A 21,241-nucleotide genomic window follows, 5' to 3' on the forward strand; every position below is an offset into this window, starting at 1 on the left:
AAACCGACCCATCCACCACGACTCTTTGGGTGCGACCCTATAGCCAATTTGCCACCCACTGGACTGTGTAGTCATCCAAGTCACAGCCTCTTAACTTGTTCACCAGTATGGGGTGGGATACCGTATCGAAGGCCTTCCTGAAGTCTAAGTATACGACATCCACCCCTCCTCCTGTGTCCAGGCGTTTCGTAACCTGGTCATAAAAGGAAACTAGATTGGTCAGGCACGATCTGCCTGCCACGAACCCGTGCTGATTTCCCCTCAGCATAATTTGTCCTGCCGGGCTCTCACAAATGTGAGCCTTGATAATTTTTTCAAAGACTTTGCCAAGGATGGAGGTGAGACTGACTGGTCTATAGTTGCCCGGGTCCTCCTTCCTCCCCTTCTTGAAAATGGGGACCATATTGGCCCTTTTCCAGTCCTCCGGGACTTGGCCCGTGCGCCATGAGCTTTCAAATATTCCCGCCAGTGGCTCTGCAATGATGTTGGCCAGTGCCTTCAGCACCCTCGGATGGAGCGCATCCGGGCCTGCCGACTTAAAGGCATCCAGTTCTTCCAAGTGCCTCTGCACCATCTCAGGGTCTACGCATGGTAGTCTGGCGACTATGCTTGAGGCCAAACCAGATGTGGGGGCAGGAAAGAATTTTTCCCTGGGTCAGTCTGGCTGCTGCTTTCTCTGCAGCATGGGGCTTGCTGATCTAAACCCAAACCCTGCCGTCACAGTGACCAAAGGACTGGAGCTGCCCTTGCCTCCCCTGCTCTTGGCTTGTGGCACATTGCAGGGGTTTTTAGAGGGTGCTTGGTGGCTGCAGCCTGAGTGGAGTGGGCAGTTTTGGGGACCCTCTGGCTAAAGGGCTGCCTCTGCTTGGAGAAGGCTGGATGGGGTCCAGCAGGCCCCTTCTAGCCCTGTGCTCCTATGTGTATGGTACAGTGAGGACAGCCTACATCCCTGCAGTACAAACACTGCTGACCAGCCTGTCACCCAGGCACCAATCTGTCAATGACATGGAGGAGACAGATTTCTGGAACGCGGGGTCCTGTGTCCTGTAATCTACCACCAGCATCATCCCCAGGAGTAACCCCACCCAAAACACAACAGACCTGTGGCTAAGGCACTGGCTGGGGGCTCAGGAGACTGGGGCCCAGAGGGATTGGGGTTGTATAACTGGTTCTGCCACTGCATTCTTGTGTAGCCTCGGGAAAGGACTGAAAAACCAGCCTCAGAGTGAGGGGCTCAGGGAGCTCAATCTATGAAGGGTATCAAGGGAAGATTAACAGGTCATTTGATCCCCATCTAAGGTCCTTCAGGGAACAGACAATGGATGATACAGGACTCTCCTGTCTGGAAAGCAAAGCCAGAACAAGAGCCAGTAGCTGGTGATGCCAAATTCAGGCTATAAGTGAGACCCAGCATTTTAATGGAGCGGGTCTTGGGGTAACTCAGAGTGGGTTCTGCTACCTTCCTCAGTCTCCTCCTTCTCACTGCTGCCGTCGTAGAAGTAGATGTGCTGCGTGGTGACTTCCAGCCGGCCCTGGATCACGGCCACCGTGGTGATGAGCTCGCAGTCCTCTGAAATAACCAGCTTCTCCCTCTGGCTCTGCTCCTTGGGCTCAGCGCTGGAAAGGGAGGCAGGGCAGGGGGTTAGTGGGTCTGCCTGGCCTTGGGCTCCCCTCACCACGTATAGCCTACAGCCTCCAGGTCCAGCCCTTACCATGACCCAGGAGAGCGAATGAGTTGATCTGAAGCTGGGTGCCAGTCTCAGTCATCACAGCAGCCCTTGCCAAGGGTGGCAGCTCCAAGTCACCCTCAGGCAAGCTTGCCAGCTCTCCCTCCACCCAGCCCAAGCTCCCAACAAGCACCATGGTGGAAGAGTCCCAGCTTGAGTGGTCTAAAGAGGGTTGCTGGGTACCATGAGGGGTTTGTCCAGGTCCTCGCCCTTCAGCAGGGGCAACCACCTTGCTAGCACCCAAGCAGAGGGTAGTACTCCTTCTCAGGCCTGAAGGCCTACTGTGCTAGACATGGCTGGACAAGGTCTCTGCCCCAGGGAACCTGCCACCTAAAGGCTGCTGGTTCAAATCCCATCTGTGACAGTCTTGGCTCAAAGGCTGTCATAGCTTGAGGGCTTGAGTGACCACCCCAGCCTGGCTCCCCCGGTGCTGAAAGACCCAGAAGAGCAGCCAAGGAAGGCCTGAACAAGCTGCACTGCCCACACCCTGTCCCACACTTGAGACCACCATGCAAGGCAGCACTGAGGCCCATAAGCAGGCCTGCAATGAGATACCTAGTTCCTTCCAGAGACAGGGAGGGGACCTGGCTCCACGGAGCCAGTGAAGGGGGTGGGAGGGACTCACTGGTTGTCCAGAATGGCGAGGTCTTCCTCCGCCAGCTGGTCGTCCTCCAGCTCGCTTACTTTTGCCTCCTTGGCCACCGCTAACGGGAGAGACTCGGCAGAGGTCTGCAGATGATCTGCACCTAAAGCCGTGGGGAGGCAGTGAGCAAATGTGGGCCCTGGGACCCTCCACCTGCCCTCAGCATCCCCAATCTGGGCATGTTCCCTGCATGTGGACACAAAGCCAGGTCCTGCTGTCCCTCCCCTTCCCTCCTAGGCCCCCCACTGCTCCCCACCCCATTATGAAATCCATGGTAGACTGCCCCCCCAATGCTACCTTCTTGTGGCTGCTCAAGGCATCTGCAACCCTGGCCACCTGCAGTAGGCTGAAGAGTTCCAGGATGGCAGCCACGCTGCAGCAATGATCCCACTGGGCCCCTATGAGCTCTTCCCTCTCCCTTTGCCATGGCCCTTCTCACCTAGGTTGTCCCGCAGGGCGCTTGCCTCTTGGTGGCAGTCAAAGTTGTAGTTGGGCACCAGCTTCAGTCGCATTCGCGAGTAGGTCTCGGCGCTTGACAACTTCCAGTGCATCTGGGGCAGGTCCCTATGGGGTGGGAGGCAGCGCGTGAGAAAGTGGCAGTCATCTAAGTTCAACCCCTCACCCCCAAAACACACTGCATTAAGCCTGGACATCAAGCATCCCATCTCTGGGAGCAAGTGTTTCATCATGTGGGGCAGTCTGGCTTTGGCACTGGGGTGAGGCTAAGGCTTGGGCTCTATTTTCTGCCATGATTTAGAGTGCTGATTAAGCAGGATGTGTCCACACAGTCCTCCTAGGCCAGGCAGTACCTGCCATGACAAGGACCTGGAGAACAGGCCCCCTGCAAAGGACAATGCAGCTTGGGTGGCCTGGGCAGGACTGCAGGAGGTCTGAGCGCGCTTGTCAAGGGTCTGCCTTCGAGGCCGGAGCAGAGGAGGAATCATGGAGAATAAGACGCATTGCTCCCCTCCCATGCCTTATCCTGAGCCCAGCCTCCCCCAGCACCCTTCCCTCACCGGGTGGCCCATGCTGATCGCTGGGAGGTAAGCAGGCGACGCAGTGACTTCCACTGCTTCAGCACGGTGCTGTGGTGGTTGGTGATCTGCTTCAGGACGTTGGCGTGCCGGATGTTCTCGTACTTGGAGCGCTTCAGGACTGGCTCCAGAACCAGCTCCTAGCAAGAGACCGGGGTGCGAGGGTCAGAAAGAGGTAGGGGCACCCCCTGGGTGTCTCCGGGAAGGATGATGGAGGCTACAGGGTGTGGGTCAGGTCTGAAAGCAGGTCCAGGGTGTGAGCGATCTGGGCCTCAGTGAGTCCTGTCTGGGCAAGCAGGCGCCTACCTGGAACTTCTTCCTACTCTCTGCCTTCTCCTGCTCCCTGCGCAGGGAGCTGCTCATCAGGGCGTCGTAGCAGGAGTTCCAGAAGTTGGACATGTGGTCGTGGCTCTTGGCAAACGTGTCCATTTCGAACTGCGCCATCGTGGGCTGCACCTGCCAGGTGGGGGGGGAGGGAAGACCTTAAGCAATGGCAGCAGCCGCTGGAAAGACAGACAGGTGGATGGATAAAGCATGTATTTTTAGGTGTGCCCACAAAGGGAGAGCACAGGATGGGGTGTGCTTAGCTCAGGCCTGGATGTGCCGTGTGACTCTGGCCGAGTCCTACCATGGCTGTGCCTCAGTTTCCCCGTGTATAAAACAGCATAGTTAGACAGCCGTGTTCCCTCAGCCCAATCCCTGAATAGTGCTGAGCTATTTAGCAATGCCTCCTCCCTCTTCCCTGTGAGCTGGATAAATATTACACCCCCACGTGCCAGCACTTACTAATGGGGGTAATGAGGTAAGGCTTAAGTGATGTGACCAAGGCTGCTGTCCAGTCAGTGTCAGAACTGGAGGTGGAACTCAGGCACCCCAGGCCTTAGCTCAGATGAAGGCCCAGCTGCTCCTCCCACACACAACTCTGCCCTTTTATAGCCCAAGCCCCTTCTCTCCTTTGCTCCAAGCCCTTCTAAGACCACACAGACCCCAGCAGTGACCACCAGCGCCTGTGCTCAGCCCTGCTCCATTCTTCCTGCCTGCTCATGAGCCTCATCCCCTCCTGCCATGATTCAGCTGCCCAAGTTCAGGCCTCCAGGGTTGAGTGTTCCCATCTCAGCATCTTCCCTAAGGCCACACGCAACACCTTTGGGGCGGAGGTGGGCTCTACTCCACCCTCCCCTCCCCTCCATGTCCCCTCGCTTTGTGGCACCTACGTGCTTCTCTATGAAGACCCTCCACTCGGGGGTGGTGCAGAAGAGCTGGAAGTCCTCGTAGAAGGTGGGGCTGCCGTTGGTGGGGGGCAGTGAGGGCAGGAAGTGCTGCAGCTGCAGGGTGTCGTAGCACTGGTCCATCAGTGTCCGGATGATGGACACCAGCCAGGAGAAGGTCTCCGCCTTGGAGAGCAGTGAGAGCCGCAGGGGCATCTCCAGCTTTCCTAACAGGTAGCAGGCCTCCTCCTTCTTGGGGGCTGAGGCTGTCTGGAGCAGGCTATGCAGCTTCACATAGGCCAACGAGTGGAGCTGGAAAGTGCGAGGCAGGATGTGTTACTTGATGCCTGCTTCCATGCGATTCCAGGCCAGGTCCCTTCCAACATCCCACCCCCCACCCTTGCACCACAAGGCAGCCTCTTTCCCCTCCCATAGCCCAATCCCTGCCCCAAAACTCAAAATGTCATTCCCCACCCCACCAGCTCACTGCCCCGTGATGTGATCTGCAGTATTGTTGTACCCCAGGGATTCTCAACCAGGCTGCTGGGGCACTCTGGGGTGCTGCCAGATCCTTTAAAGGGTGCCAAGAGGCATGAGGAGATACTCTTGTCCTGGCCCAGCTTGGACTGTCCTCAGGGTGTCACACACACTAGCTAGGCTGAGAGTGTCATGACACCCCCCGCCGGGTCGCTGGGGAAGCCACTCACCTGCGTGTCCTCCAGCATGATGTACCCGATGAGGACGCGCAGGCCGATCTGAGCCATCTCCTTCAGGTCTGAGGTCCCATTGGCCAAGTGGTACCACACGCCCAGCTTGTCCAGCAAGCTGTTCATACCTTCGTAGATCTGCACCACCAAAAGGGGTAGGAAAGGCTAAATGATGCCATCCAAAAAGGCTGGTGGATGCCTGCAATTCCCAGCCCAGTCCACCCCAGTTGCCTGCATGCTTCTCCTTCTGGCCAGAGCAAGGGAAGAGGAATCGTCAAGGCTGGGGGGGTTAGCTGGAAGGAGATCCCTGAAGAGCTGCAGTCTTGAGGGCAGAAGACCCCTGCACTGCAGCAGAGAAAGCTAGTGGTGGTGAATGGTTGGACAAGGTGTTTCCATATAGGGCCCTACAGAACTTGGGTCCCTAGAACATGATATTTATACAGTGAACTGAACAAGGGAGAGTCTCTGTCTTCAGGGAGACTGTGAGCTGGAAAGGCCATGTCTCAGCGCAGAAGAGAGGCGAAGGCAGAGAGGGTGGGGGTGAAATTTGAAGGTGCTGTAGTGAGGAGTAATGGGGACAGGCAAACAAAGGACAGGCCAGATTGAATGCCAATGGGGAAGTGTCTCAGCAGGGAGCCATGTCCAGCTGTGTCCTATCAGCCCCACAAACCAACAGAAGCACAGCTCTCCATAACATCATCCTGGTTGGGATAGAGCCCATCAGGGATGATGTGACCCCTGCCCTTCTCCCATCCATCTGCTCAGACCCTGGGCACGTTGGCTCTGAGGCAGCTGGGAATGTCAGTGCTGCATAGTCTGCCTGGTCACAGTCTCAGTTTGCAACCTGGACATATCCCTCAGTGAGGCTCTGAATGCCTGAAACCATGGCGCTCTCCAAGCTCCACTCCACAGCCTCCTGGACCCCACAGCTACATCAGAGGCCCCACCTCATCCCCCACATCCAAGCAAAAAGTACTTAGAGACCATCACTCTGCCACAGGCATAAGTGGACAATTGGTGGCACACACCTTCTCGCTCCACAGGGCCTGGTTGTTGTGTCCCTCAGAGAACAGGAAATCCTGGAGAAGCCGCAGCAACTTTAGCGCATTCTGGGTGAGGCTGGGCAAAGCCGCCGGGGCTAATTCCTTGAGGTCCGTGAAGGCCGACTCCAGCATCATCTCGAGGAGGCTACAAGAGAGACATGTGGGTAACAGTTTGGTCGGACCCCACGTGATGCCAGGGACAAGCCTGCGGGGCCAGGTTGGGATAGCTGAGGGCTGGCACTGAAAGGCACTGGCTCAGCTGAGTGGGCAGTCCAGGCCTAAGGCAGCAATGGGTTGTCTGTGATGGCAGAGCTGAGAATGGGGCGTTTGCTGGTCAATGTGCAGAACAGGCTCTGGTGTTACTGGTGCCTCATTTGCACAGGACATCTGCATGCCACCAGCCTTGTTGCTCTGACACAGCCCCTGAATGAGCTCACCCCCTTGGCTCCTGCAGCCTGGTGTTTTGCCAGCACCCACCTGCGCTTGATTTCATCGGGCGGGCGCACCAGCTCGCAGGCCGTCCCCAGCTTGGTGAGGACTGAGAAGACCTGCCCACGCTCCTTCCAGGCTGTATCGTCCCAGCCTTCCACCCCACGCCAGGTCACTGAGAAGATGATGTTGGTCAGCAGGTTGCACAGTTCCTCCTCAGGTGTCTGCTGGGGGGGGCAAGATGAAGGACACATGAACTGAACAGTGCTCGAGAGAGAAAACCAAGGACACGCATGAGCTGACCAGTGCTTGAGAGTGAGGGCCAAGGACACGTGTGAGTTGAATGGTGCTTGAGAACAAAAACCAAGGACATATATGCTGAACAGTGTTTGAGAGGGAAAACCAAGGACACATGTGAGCTGAATGGTATTTGAGAGGTAACACCAAGGACTTGTGTGACCTGAACAGTGCTTGAGGCCAGCCTGGCATGGCCCTTGAGGAGGTGTGGGATGGTGAAGAAAGGGCCCAAGGGGAGCCCAGGATTGGGATAGTTGAGGGGGACCTGTGGGTTAAGACCAAGGTCCAGCAGCAGAGCTCAGTATGGGAGTCCAGGGCTGGATAGCAGGGGGGTGGTGGGGTAGGAGTGAGGAGCACCAGGTGCTCTGTGGTAACTCTGAGCTGAGCTGGCAGACTCATTTCCTAGGTGTCACCCAGCACCTGAGGGATGCACAACTCCCAATTGCAGATGGCAGCTCACAGCGTACAACTTCCTGTAGCAACCCGCCACCATACACTCTCACCCAAGGGCTCGGGCACGGGCAGGGACAGAGGGGGCTCCTTTGCCTGCCCTGAACTCACCTGGGGGTTACTGGTGTTGGAGATGTCATCACTGGGCAGCGTCTCCTGGTAGCTGCTCTCGTCCAGCACATTGGAGAGGCTGGAGCTCTTACGAGCTCGCATCCCTGGGAAGGGCTTGAAATTCTCTAGTGGGGATGGGGTCCCTGGCTGGCTCCCCGGGGTCTGGTTCCCACTCTCTACCGTGGTGACGGAGCTGGTGCTGCCCAGTTCAAGGCCAAGGTCAAAGGGTGACATGGAGAAGGGAGAGAGTGGGTGGTAGATGCCATCAAATGGCAGGGCATCAATGTGGGGCCCATCCCCCTGCCCAGGAATGTCAATGGTGTTGGAGGAGGAAGAGTGGCTGGTGCGGTCCAGTGAGTCGAAGGATTTGAAGTTATAGGAGTGGAAGGATTTGGTTCGGCCAGCTGGGGAGATGGAGTGGTCGGAGAACCCCTCGGAGAGCTCCTGGTCTGAGGCCTCGAAGCCCAGTGGTAGGAAGACGTCCAGGTCCTGCAGATCGGTGGAGGCAGGCCCTATGCTGTCCAGCAGCTCCTTCCCGGCCTCAGGGCCCAAGTCTTTGCCCGGGGGCTCGGAGAACTTCAGGAGGTCAAGGCAACCCCCGCCGCCGGAGCTGCTCAGGCTGTGCTGGCGGGATTCGTAGGACTCCTTGACATACAGCTTCGTGAGTGTGTCCTGCCAGCCTACCAGCTTCGCCAGCTGCCTCACCATGTCTTGCTGGGAGTAGATGAGGTGGAACAGCTGCAGGGCAGGAGGGGAGAGGAACAGAGCACATTACTGACCCTGTCCTGAGAGCTAGCTGGGGCAGGTGGAAAAGACCACTGGGAGAGGAGCCGGCTGCAGTCCCCACAGGCCATCATCGACATCCCCCAACACAGCAGCCCATGCCATGGAAGAGTGAATGAGGATGCAAAGTGGCCTGCTCTGGGTCAGCTGGGGATGGCTCCAAGAGCAAAGAACATCAGCGTTAAGGGAAGGCTGAAAGCACAGAGCCGGCTCTTGGCCAGCTCTGCAGTCTCTCCTCCTGTCAGCCCACCACCTCCCCACGCCTGGTGAAGTACTGCTGCTCCCCGTTGTAGCTGGCATGGCTGCTCGCAGCACACTAGCTGCCTGAAAGGGGCTTGTGGGCAGGTGACACTCTCATCCCCATGTTTCTCCAGTTCCCAACCCCTTGCCCAGAGTCCAGTCATGGGAAGATGCAAGAGAGTCATGGTTGACCCTGCTGCTCCTCTGAGAAGTGCTGCCCAGGAACACCCCACATCCAGGGTCACAACTCAGACATGGGGGTAAGGGGATGCAATTCATCCTCTGCTTCACCATGGAGACTTTCTCTCTGTCCACAGGAGAAGGGCCATAGATGGTTTCCCATGCCACTGCCCTGTCTACATGCCCCAGCTCCAACCCAAGAGGACAGGATGGACACTCAGTCTCCATGATCCAATCATTCTCAAAGAGCCAGCAATAGGCAAACTAGGGCCAAAAGGTCGGGGACAGATGACTGTTGCCCAAGTGCTGTGTCCCTGGTCTCAGCATATTCCTTCTACCCAAGCAACCACCTTCTGCCAAGGCCCATGTGGGACACGGGTGGGCACTGTCAGGGTTCAAGGAGACTGGCTGGAGAAGGGCGTATAGGCACCAGGGGGCCTGGGCTTGAGCCCAGCATGGGCTCTAAACAGAGGGAGCTCTCCTGAAGGCCCCACTGCTGTGGCATGATGGAGCAGGCCACGATGCTGGCTGAACCTGGGTGCCCACTGAGGGCTTTGAAGGGGACGCCCACTCTGCTGGCTCTGCTCACCTTCCGGCAGATGTCCAGCCTGACTGTCAGCTCGGCCCGGTGGGACAGGTAGACCACGGCCACCAGGTCCTTGTAGTTGGGAGAGTCTGTGGGAGGAGAAGCACAAAGGCAAACGTGGCACAGGGCCCTGAGGTAAGGGCACCCAATGATCTGGGACAGACCCTCAGCCATGGGCATGCACTCACAGCCTGCCTCAGCAGCTGGAAGCATAGCCACCAACAATGTGCCCCAGGCTAGACAGTCCCCGTGACCTACATACATTAAGGAGGGCCCAGATTTGAATTCTACAGAAGGATGAATGGGACAATGCGACTCCTGGACTCCAAACCCAGAGGCCAGATCCTATTCCACCTACTAGGCACCTAGGTGTTGCTCAGAGGCCTAAGCACAGTTTTATTCCCCCCTGCTCGACTCCCTGAATAACAGCTAACCCAAAATTTGGGGTGGTCCTTCTTCTCCTCTCCCTAACAGCTTTGGAGGACTTTGCCCAGATGCCGAGATGCAGGCATGCTGCAAGAGCTCATGTTTCTTCAGGTCTCGAGCAGGGTGAAACAGAATTTGTCAGTGGATTATGTGCCCCAGCAGGTGGGAGAGGGTCTGGGTTTCTTTCCCCCATGAGCGACGCAGTCGCTGTGCTCTCCCCTGGCAAGGTAAGTGGATTGAAGCTGCGTCCTGGTCATGTTGGCAGTACCTGATCCAAGGACCTGCTCCAGGAGGCAGCGGAAGAGCAACATAGAGACTGGCACATCATTCAGATTCGCGATGAGCCCCTCGTAGCCGATGTCCTTCAGCTTCAGGCGGTGCCTGCTGCGCTCGTGAACCTTTTCGTACTTCAGCATCTTGTACAGGATCTGAGTGGTGGAGACCATCAGTGTTAGTGGGTTCAGGTCTTTGGGGTAGCCCTTGGCTGTCTGGTGGAGTCCTAAGGGACTCGGAGAACATCGCAGCTCTGGGAGAAGGTAGCACGGTGGGTTTTAGGGAGGGATGCCTATTTCTCACCTTGAAGACTCTCTCCCGCACTTCGTCTGAGAATTTCTTCTGGACGAGCAGTGAGAAGAAGACCTCCACGTTGCCCGTTTCAAAGAGAAAGGCGTAGAGCTGGTCCTGAGAGGGTGCCCCCTTCAGCAAGCCATGGATCACCTCCAGAGCCCCAGACACCTGCAATGGCAGACCCCGTTACACAAGTCCTCTCACCACCTCAGAGAGACAGTCCAAACAATGGCAGCTCCATAAACCCGGGGCCAGGCTTTCCCTTATCTGCACTTCAAGATGCAGCCAGGACTATTCCTTATTTGCCAGGCAGAGAAAGGCTGGGCTCTCCAAAGCAACCACCTGTGATGTACAAGGGGTCCAGGTGGCCAGGGTGGATCCAGGGGGGTGCACTGGTGCAGTTGCACATCCCCTTGATTCCTGTTCCACCCAAAGTCTAAAAGCAACTGCCTGGGAAGGGCAGCAACATTTCTAATCAGGCAACAGCGACAGTCAACTGACTTCACGGCTCACTATCATCTCCCTGATTCCTGCAAATCTCTCTCCACTCCACAGATGTTTCTAATGGTCTTGCTGTTCCATTACTCAAACTATCCTTTCTTTTGCAATGTTACTATTAGCCATTCTTGGTAATGCGTCTCTTCTATTTCACAGCCCTGCAGATTGTGAAGTATTGGAAGCATTGTCAAGGTGCTCAAGAAGGTGAGATTTTTGTTTTATGAATCTGAATAAGAAATGTACATTTAACCAGAATGGGTGTAAGACTAATGGCACAACCTTTTGATTATTTTGACTATTATTTGTTTAGTTTGTTGTGTCTTTTTAAACTTTATATAAAATCTAGACAATTAGTGCACATTCCAATAGCTATAATTTCTTTTTGCTTTGGTCTTAAACTAAATAATATAGAGCTAGCCCCCTAGCATATTAGTAAAGCTTCTCTTTTCTCTTTAACTGGAGAAAAATACTGTTGTGTTACATGTGATTATATGCCACACCATCTGCATGCCCATTTTCAAAATCCTAGATCCACTTATGCAGGTGGCATAGCTTTAGGACCAAGAAATCTGCTCATTCCCTGTATGGACTCACATGCAGATGACAATATGGTTTTACTCCAGCTACCCAAGCACAGCTATAGAAGAGAGGGAGCTGGGGTCATGTCTGGTCCCTCTGGGACTCTCTCACATTAGTCACTGCGGGATGCTACAGACACATCCTGGCTCTCAAAGCCCAAAGCCCAAGCTGCAGAGCTGGAAGCTGCCGAGGCTTGGACAGGAAAGTTGTGCCCACCTCACGCACGGTGTCAGCTCTGTGCCTCGCTCCATGTAAGGAAAAGCTGTGCTCCCTATTTGTTTTATCTGTTCAGGGACACCTGGTGGTCCTGCCTTCACCTCTACTCTGATTCAGCCTCCGTAGCACAGCAGTGCTGACAGGCTCCAGCCAAGAGCAGGGCACATGTGCTGGGGGCAGCACAAATCCACAGGGAGAGGCAGCTCCCACCCCAAGCACACTGCAGTCTCAGCAGCAGAACATAGGAAGCCTTGTTATCCCTGTCTTAACGAGGGGGAAAGAAGGGATAGAAAAGCTAAAGCCAAGACCCGCAAAGGGGATTAAGGTTGAACAGGAACACCTGATGGGGCTGGACTGACATGACTTCGCTGGTATGACCTGGGACAAGTCACTTTGGCACAGATCCCCAGCGGAACAATTCCCACTGACCTCCAGGGCAGCGAAGCTCCTAAATCCCTTTGTGGAGCTGGGCCCAGGGGGCTCCCCCAGAGACACACAAGAAGCCTGTGATGGGGCCAAGGCTTGAATCTGGATCTCCCAAGTCCCATTGCAGTGCCTGAGCTTCAGGCCTCCCTGGCTCCCTGCCTGCTCTCACACCTGGTGCTCGTCGTGGACTCCAGCCAGGTAGTTCAGGGCGCTTTGCATCTCATCAGCAGAGAAGTTCCGGGAGAGAAAGTCCTTCACCAGGCTGAACAGGGATGTCTGCACTGTCTTGACGTCATCTGCTGTGATCGGCTTCTCCCTGCGAGCGCTGGGAGAGGAGGGGACAATGTACACAACACGGGCAGGCTGAAGGCACTTCCACTGAGCAGACTGTCTCCTGCTTGGGAGATGGAGCCAGGGTGGCAGATAGCAGTTTGGGAATGAGTCTGATGGGGCTAGGGGTGATGGTAGCTCACAGGCTGCAGGAACCCAGAATCCCTGGGAAGAAATGCTGGGGGAGGAGGTTGGAGGGCTCTGATGTGGAGCGCCAGTAGAGAGGGAGGGAGTATGGACACACAGCACCCAGCTACCACACAACCAGAGGGGGCTTCCTTAGAGCCTGCTGTAATCCAGCCCTGGAAGAAGCCCTGAGGGCCGTCGACACAATCTTTTCCTACAGCTCCCAGGGTCACGGATGGGCACTGAACAAGGACAAGGTATTGAGAGGCTCTGGAGCAGGGTGACCTTGAGACAGCCATCTTCCCAGGAGCCAGGGAGACCCTTTCACAGGCTGCTCTGAGGAATTTCCTCTTCCTCAGCTCCAAAATAGGCTACCTTGGCTCATGCCAGCACGGCCCGGCAAGACAGAAGCAGCGTTTATTCCTCTAACTCACCCGTAGTGCATCCTAATGGAGTCAAGGATGTACTGCACCCCATACTTCTTGCGGATTCTCTGCTTGTGGTCCTTGAGGATGCTGGATAAATACTGAATATGACCTGCGAGCAGGACGAGGAGGACAGAGGGATAAAAAGACATGTTTGGAATGTGAATGAACTCACCATATTTGAAAGGATGGAAGGGTATGGCAGAGCAAATTCCCTGGCTGGCAAATCCCCAACAGAAGACACCTCTGAGAGCTGCTGGGATCAAAGCCCAGCAATGGAGCAGACCCCAAGCTTTAGCCCCTTACCCAAGCGGACGGCAAAGTCGCTGTTTCTCCAGATGCGGAAATCGAAGAGCAGGTACTGGTAGAGGAGATGCAGCAAGAGGCCATTGCTCTCAGAGGCTACCTGCTCCATCAGGACCTGAGATGCCATCAGCACATTCATGTCCATCATCAGGCTGGAGACCTGGCAAGTGCAAGGCAGAAGAGCTGGGAGGGAGTGCCATGCCCATTTCACAGGCAGAGGCACAGTGCTTTCTGGGACTTAAAGGCTTCAAAGCCCTTGGGTCATGTGAAGGGGACCTGCATCAGAGCTGCTTGCTGGAAAAGACATGTGCTCCCCCCACTGCAAGTACTACTGTTTAACCCTTTATGGTATAAACAGCCTAAGTCACTCATAGATAATGCAGGTGGCCAGTGAACCCAGGCATTCCCCAAGCCCTTTTGACGTCTATATTAATGGCACTGCTTATACCAATTTAAGATGCTTGACTGGAAGTGTGGCTCATCTGTTCACAACTCATTGAAGCTCATTCTCTTGTGCTTAATGAGATGACCTCAGCCACTGCCTGGCAGTTTGCTTCTCATTAAGGCTTGTTACTTTGCTATTCAGGGCACTGGCAGGTGCAATCGACCCATCAAACTCCTCAGCCCCATTGTCCACACTGTGCAGCAGAATTTGCGTAACAGCTGCAGCAGCCAGCGTGGCTGGGAGTAGAAAAATGCCCTGCGTCAGGGCTGGCAGGTTTAGCTGATCACTGGGAACGTCATGAGTTTCCTGGCTGACAAGTGAGCCTGCTACACATGGCTTCAATTTGATGTCTTGGGTGATGGGAGAAAATGAATTCCACCACTGGGATATATGTAAGTGCATGCGCATGCATGTGTGTGTTTGCACAATCTCAATGCATCTGCGTTACACATGTAAAATAATATCCTCTTTCTCCACCCACCACCTCCCACTGACAGGCTTAGGCTACAGCTCTTAGCCACTCTCAAGCAGACATCCTTTTGGGATGACTGGAAGCTGAGATGCCGCAGAGGCACTCCTGCCAATGGCTTGCACACACCATTGCATGGGTTTGGTTTTTTGCATATTATTTTTGCAGGCGCAAGCACCAGGCCATGGCCTGTTTCCATTGCCTAGAGGCCCTAGGAGGCCAATGAACCCAGTGGATGGAAATCTCTTTACCTTCTGCAGCAGGGCTCCGATGATCGCTGGCCCGTGGCACTGCACTAAGCTCTCCTGGTTCACAGGGTGACGGCGGATGAAGTTCTTCACCAGCAGCAGGAAGGCAGCCACGCTGTTCCTCTCCAGCCTGCCCTCTACCAGAGGGAATGAGATGGAGTCAGCCAACTGGGAATGTTCAGCTGGAACCCATCTGGTTTCCCAGGGCACAGAGGGCCCTGCTGCCCAGTGTCCAGCTGGGCAAGTGATAAGGATGCTGAGCCCTTGAGCATTTCAGGGGCTTCCACGGGCATGCAAAAGAATCGGCCTCCCTGTGGATCAGCAGAAACATGTCCTGCTACCTCCCACACTGGCCAAGGCCCCCTGCATGCTTTGCTTACCCGAGGACTTCCCGAGGGGGATGAGCATGCCCTGGGCGTTCCTGGAAGACGTCAACTCTGGACCAACCAGGTCATGTGTTTCCTGGTTCTCTTCAGTCTCCTTCTTCTTAGCTGCCACTTGCTCCAGCAGTGGCAGAAGCACCCCCATGCCCCCAATGCAGTTGACAACATCCTGCAGAGAGAGAGAGGCAGGGCCCTGTCTAAGACCCAGGCACTACACAGATGACCCTCCATCCTCCCCTGGCTATGCTAATGGTGTGCAGTTACCAGTGAGAGACTGCCAGGAGACTCTATTTCTCACCTTCAGCACTTGTCATATGCCTCACCTTAGCACCTACCTACTGGGTAACATTACTGGTATCTGTTCTGTTTACCCACTTTTACCTACCCAAGGTAATGCTGATTACCCCAGTGTAAAGCTGCTACCTGCCCCAGGCCTCAGACAGTCCTGCACTAACTTCCTGCAGTCTAACTCTCTTTGCTCCCATGCCCAAGTCAGGGCAGAAGCTGGAACCATACCTTGACATCCCAGTTCACCACCTTGTGCCCTGTCAGCCGCCCGTCAAAAAAGTGGTTTGGAGAAAGATCCAGGCAGATGTTATTATTGCAGGCCTGTGGAAGGGGAAATACAAAGCTACTTTAGTGCCCATGACAGAGATGCCAAGGGGTCCAGACCATCTCAATCCCCTAGCCCCCACATGAGCCATCCTGCTTGGAAAAGGATAGGAAAATAAGCTTGGGTCCAGCTCCTAGCTCTGCAGCAAACCTGCTAGAAGGGCAGCTCACTTCATTGCTGCCTCCGTTCCCATTTGTGCAACTGGGATGATCTCACTGTCCTGTGCGTTCAACTTCCAGCAGGGACTGCCCACTCCTGAGGGCACAGATGGCACCTGGCACAGGACTGAACTTCTCTGTGGCAAAGGCCACGTGTTCAGACAATGGTTTCACTCCACACATCATCAGGAGAGCCTGGGACATTTGATATCCTGTGCAGTCTTTGTTACTGGGCAACACTGGGGCTGCTGGAGGGATCCAGTACAAGGAACACCCTCTCAGAGGGCCAGGTCTATAGCACTGGGTGTTCTGGCGTGGCTACAAGTCCCTCACCCATGCTGCATCTCCCTCCCTGCACAGTCAGTGGGCGAGTCTGTGCCCAGCAGATCCAAGTTTGCATGCCCAGCTTTAAGCATAAAGCAAAGCCCCTGCGGCAGACTCCACTTCCCCTTTACACACAGATGGGGAAAGCCAGCTCCGGTCACCTTGAGGGGCCTGCCTGCACCTGACAGGGTCACAGCAGGTCAGATCTAAGCTGGGCCGTCTGCATTAGCAAGGGCAGGCAGGTGTGACTCTGGGGACAATGACCCAAGGGGGTTAGCATCTGTTTAAGAGCAGCCTCCTCAGAGGTGGCCATGGCACTTCCCCTGAGTTGAGCTCTCCCTGCCCACTGAAGCGGGGGGATCACAGGCCTTGGAGGGAGGCAGAGCCATTGCAGGAGTCACTGGCGATGTCCCAGTGCCTAGAAGCTACATGTCTGCAGACTCTCCTGAGGCCCCGGCCAAGCTCATAGCGAGGGGGAAGGTCCCAGCTGCTTCCCATCCACACTGGACCTCTGCCATTCCCCCTGGCCAGTCCTCACACAGCCAGACTGAAGAACCTGTGATCCCCTCATGGGGAAGGCACTAGAGCTGCTTAAAGCCCTTTACTGCCACAATGGGACAGGGCAGCAAAGACAGCGGGTACTGCCCTTCAGAGCTGGTTCCCATACACCCACCACCCCGTCTATGCCTGGGCAAACCCCCAGCCCTACATGGCTGGCAAGGCAGCGCCATCTGGGCCGTGCTAGTACAACACAGCTTCCCCAACCCAGGGAGCAATCCGAGCCCATTGCAACTGCTTTAAAGACAGCACAGGCTCCCTCCCTGCCATGTCTGCCATCCTGCAGACCCACTGCATACCCTGGGGGGATGGCACTCACGCCAGTCCTATGCTGCAGACAGGACCCTGGGAGGTTCCCTCCTTACCTGGGGGGTGTAGAAGAGCAGCAGCTTGCTGTTGAGTTCCAAGAAGTCACTTTCAGGCTTGAATGGAGATGTGACATTGGGCCCTGTGGGAAGGGGAGCAAGAAGAGGGTGAGTGAATGATGTGGACAAGGTTGCTGCAGCCTGGCATGTGGGCAGCGAGGGAGCCATATCATTCCAGCAGCGCTGACGGAGGGGCTGAGCCTCCAGAGGGCTTGCCACCACTGGGTGCTCCCAGCCCCAGGCTGAAAGCATGCAGTCTTCCTCCCAGTCCAACCCTTGCTAGCTCCTAAAACCTTCATTTCTGCTCGAGTAGACAGGTGGCATTCCTACCCCCATCCCCAGCCACAGAGGAGTTGTCCCAGTTGTGTGTGCAGTTGTCTTTCCTGACTCAGCACCGCTTGCTTGCACGCACAGATCAGCATCTCCAGCACGACCACATCCTAGGCACCAGTCCTTGCCGTTTCCTCCCATGTGAGCCCCAGGCAGCAAAACAGGTGCAGGGAACAGAATGAGCTGCGTGGTGCAGACTGAGGCTGGGGAGACTTGCTCAGGCCCCATATCTGCCATGAAAACTCACTGGGAGACAGGACCCCAGCAGTGCCTTAATGGCATTCACAAGTCACAGCACGGGCTGGACTTGCTCTCACCTCTGAGGCTGGGAGGAGGCAGCACCCAGCAGTGCCAATCTCAAGGCATAGCCATAGCCATGTGGTACCCAAGAATGACTCCCTTCCCTGTTATCCACTGGGGCCAGAACCCTGCTAGATGTAGATGACTGACCCAGCTGTAGGCTCCCCAAATTGCTCCTGCACCCAAGCCTTCGCTTTTGCCCAGGCTACACCACACATGAAGCCCCGACTGTACCTGCGGAGAACAGCACTTTGACCTGGGCCGGCTGCAGGGCTTCGTAGAATATGGACACCAACCCCAGGTGCCCCTCCAGGGAGGTTGGTGTCCCCCACTCCATGTCTTGGCTCCCTGCTGCTGTTGTGGACACCAGGCCTTCCCGGAGGGGTTGGATAGCCCCAGGCGTCCAGGCATGTGTCCCCAGGGAGGCAGGGAAGGACTGGGAGCGGCAGAGTGAGGGGTGGGTGCTGAAGGTGAGGTCTGGCGAGTGGGAAGGCAGGGAGCAGAGGGTGGAGGTGGTCGTTGTCCGGTGCCCAGCGGAGCCGATGCAGCAGGAGGTGAACGACTGAAAACAGAGAGAGGGGCCTGGGCTGTGGACGGAGGACAAACAGGGAGCTCTGCGAGTCCTCCTCCTCCTCAGAGCCCGATGCTCTCGCACCCCTTGATCCCAGCGGGGACTTCTGTGAGGTCCCAACCCAGGAGAACACATTCAGCCCTAGTGTTTCTGGACAAGGAGGCTTTCCTGAATCAGGACCCGAGGTGTTTCCCTCTCTGACGATGACCTCTAAGAGCATCGTGTCTCCTCTCTTGGGCATCCATACCCTTTCAGAGGACAAAAAGGGCCAGAGAAGTGAAGTACAGACCAAGGGTGAAATCCTGGCCCTGCTGAAGCCACCAAGAGCTTTGCACTGTTGATTTCAATCTGACCAGTTCTCCAACCCCGTCCTCACCCTCTACATTGCAGCCAGAAGAGAACAAGAGGCTGGATCTGATTCACACACCTGGCAGTACCAAGCTGCTGAGACGTTTGCCCAGATGCAAGCGGGCAAATATCATGAGCTGCTGGCTAAGGTAATCTGAACCAGGAGTTTATCTACAGCACATCAACCTTCCCCCAATTACAGCCACTATCTTCTCCTCAGGTTTGACTAAGGTGGCCTCTGGGAAGGTTGGCAATGAGCAAACAGAGCAGGTTCCCAGGGTCTGCCTGGATACTTGCTGGATGTCTCATTGTAGAATCCAAATCCCTCTGGATGGAAGAGCTCCCTGCCTGCCGGCTTCCAGCCATGTGACAGGGGCAGTGAGGGAAGGAGGAGTGAGGATCCAAGAGGAAGCAGGGTCTAGTGGGTACAATGCAGGCTAGGCAGCTGGGGGGTCTGCGAGGGCTTTCATGTGTCACCTTCCATTTCACCCCCACTGCTTAACACCCTGGGTCTGGTTTCCCTCCCTCAAGCCCAATGAAGTTCCTGGCTGGGTCTTGCTCTTCTGCCTGGGATGAGGCTTGTTACCAAACTGGATCAGAAAGGAATTTTTCCCGAGGTCAGACTGGCACAGACTGGGGATTTTGCTTTTCTCTGTAACCCCAGGTCCAGTCCTTTCCTAGGATCTTCTGGGCATACATTAGCCAGCTACTTCTTGCCATCACACTGACAGCACACTGGCAGTGCCATTGTCTCCCCTGACTTTACCTGTGAGGTGGTCTTGGTGCTCCTGGTAGTATGCAGTGAGGATTAAGGGGTAAATAAATGGGGGCCCGTGGATGCAGGAGACAGGACTGAATGGCCCAAGAGGCTGCTTCCCATCCTGTGTCCCTAAGAGGGGATGAGAGGTCCTGTCTCACCCACTATGAGGGGTCCCAGCTGAACTCACCAACACCCCACAGTCCTCCGAGCCTCTCTACGGGCAGTGTGGTGCCCGGGGGTGTCGGGCGCTCATTCCAGCTCTCCAGTATTTCCGAGGTCACCCATAGAAAGTGGGTGAGCAGCAGATCAGCAGGGGTCCAGGACCCCATGGGTCACCCCAGAAGAGGAGTAGCAAAGGGAGTGGCAATGCCCAGGTGTCCTGCTCTGGCCGTTACCTCATTGAGGGAGGGGAAGCGGAGCTGCGCCACCTTCCTCAGCTGCCCATCCGTGTAGATGTTCACCAGGTTCTGGCCGAAGGGCCGGCGGCCCATGATGTGGGCAATGTCGATGCAGTGCTGTGTAGAGAGCAGGGGACAGGGAGTGACCACCGGTGGGCAGCCAGAGCCCTACACTGGGTTCCACAGGGCTCTCCTCTGCAATTCCCACCTCCCAGGTCCCTGAGGAACCAGCCTTGCAGTCTGGGCAAAACCAGCCCTTCAGCAATGGGCTCAGGGTGGCTATTTTGGGCGGCAGCAGGTTTCACCCTAAAGGGAGGCTCAGCTCCTTGGGACAGCCTCCTCTGGGCTGCCTAGTCAATATGCATCAGCACTGCCTGGCCCCTTAAGATGGGCAGGGATGTGCCCTCTGCTTAACTGGAGCTGCCAGAGGAATGGAGAAAGGTGGAACCGCTGGCCTGGAAACTGGGTAAGCACCTATATGCCTATGAAAGATGCAATGGCACCTCTATGGGGCACCGCTGGCCCAGCAATACCATGCCCCCAGCACCATGCCAAGCTGCTGACCCCTTGAAGAACTGCCAGAGCATCCCTCCAGCCCCTGGGAGCTCTTCAAAAGTCTCCAGGCACCTACCCCTGGAGCTGCCACTGAACCCCACAGGACAAGTTTATTATTGAGATGGCCCCAAACAGGTCAGGTCGCCTCCCCAAATCTTCCTATTCCTTCTTGGGGTGCGGGAGCCAAGTCTCCCCTACTCCCCGGAGGGCTGCAAGGGACAGACCCTTCTGAACAATATGCTGCTGTTGTGCATCTCTTCTGGAGATTCAAACCCAAGGCAGTGCCTCGGTACAACCCTACAGAGGGACTTGGGACACCCTCTGTCCACGAACCACTGAAGGACCTGGGACAAGTCAATTCCCCTGTCTCTGCCTGCTCCTCCTCCCACCCTCTGCTGATACTCTAAGTTCTCTGGGACAGAGACCCTCTCTTATGGTGTGGACACATGTCACATATCCACACTGGTGTAACCTGGCTTCACACCAGTGTAAATGCGGAGTGCACAGATGATGAACAGCCCCATGCCAGTGTAATTTACTTGAATCCAGCTGGAAATAACTCCTGGAAAAATCAGAGGTGAAAGTCCATTGGGGTAAGTTACACTCGTATGTCCATAAGCCATCCTGGGATCACAGGATCCTAGGAAAGTAGGGCTGGAAGGGACCTCGTGAGGTCACTTCTAGTCCAGCCCCATGCTCCAAGCAGGATCATCCTGGACTAAACCATCCCAACCAAGCATCTGGCCAACTGGTTCTTAAAAGTTTCCAAGGATGCAGATCCCATAGCTTCTGTAGGCAGCTTGTTCCAATGCTTGATCACCCTCCGAGGCAGAAAGTTCCTCCTCATCTCCAGCCTAAATTTGCCTTGCTGCAGCTTGAGGCCATTGCTCCTAGTCCTGTCTCCTACGGCCAGAGAAAAGCCCATCTCCATCCTATCTGTAATCACACTTCAGGTATTTGAAGACTATATCAAATCCCCTACTCCCAATCTTCTCTTCTCCAAACTAAATGACCCTGGCTCTTTCAGCCTTTCTTCATATGTCTTCCCCCTCAGGCCCCTGATCATTTTTGTTGCCCTG

At 55.6% G+C, this 21,241-nt stretch overlaps 1 protein-coding gene across 9 annotated transcripts in view; it reads right to left on the reverse strand.

The window, feature by feature from the left end:
- Positions 1-21,241, reverse strand: part of NBEAL2 (neurobeachin like 2) — a 132,976-nt gene that overhangs the window by 20,489 nt on the left and 91,246 nt on the right. For 8 of the 9 annotated variants that reach the window (XM_025207344.1, XM_025207345.1, XM_025207348.1 and 5 more), the window contains 22 exons: positions 19,605-19,724; positions 17,765-18,092; positions 16,901-16,983; positions 15,399-15,491; positions 14,880-15,051; positions 14,503-14,636; positions 13,338-13,497; positions 13,041-13,143; positions 12,322-12,475; positions 10,441-10,599; positions 10,133-10,292; positions 9,442-9,527; positions 7,650-8,387; positions 6,840-7,018; positions 6,348-6,507; positions 5,320-5,457; positions 4,619-4,924; positions 3,711-3,860; positions 3,387-3,544; positions 2,810-2,934; positions 2,353-2,473; positions 1,460-1,617 (listed from right to left, as the gene is read on the reverse strand). In XM_025207344.1, the coding sequence (XP_025063129.1) occupies positions 1,460-1,617; positions 2,353-2,473; positions 2,810-2,934; positions 3,387-3,544; positions 3,711-3,860; positions 4,619-4,924; positions 5,320-5,457; positions 6,348-6,507; positions 6,840-7,018; positions 7,650-8,387; positions 9,442-9,527; positions 10,133-10,292; positions 10,441-10,599; positions 12,322-12,475; positions 13,041-13,143; positions 13,338-13,497; positions 14,503-14,636; positions 14,880-15,051; positions 15,399-15,491; positions 16,901-16,983; positions 17,765-18,092; positions 19,605-19,724 (3,985 nt within the window). The remainder of the gene's footprint in view (positions 1-1,459; positions 1,618-2,352; positions 2,474-2,809; positions 2,935-3,386; positions 3,545-3,710; positions 3,861-4,618; positions 4,925-5,319; positions 5,458-6,347; positions 6,508-6,839; positions 7,019-7,649; positions 8,388-9,441; positions 9,528-10,132; positions 10,293-10,440; positions 10,600-12,321; positions 12,476-13,040; positions 13,144-13,337; positions 13,498-14,502; positions 14,637-14,879; positions 15,052-15,398; positions 15,492-16,900; positions 16,984-17,764; positions 18,093-19,604; positions 19,725-21,241) is intronic. The other variant, XM_025207346.1, reaches the window with a different exon arrangement.

The sequence above is a fragment of the Alligator sinensis genome, unplaced genomic scaffold, assembly GCF_000455745.1.
Source record: "Alligator sinensis unplaced genomic scaffold, ASM45574v1 scaffold1298_1, whole genome shotgun sequence".
Taxonomy (NCBI): Eukaryota; Metazoa; Chordata; order Crocodylia; family Alligatoridae; genus Alligator; species Alligator sinensis.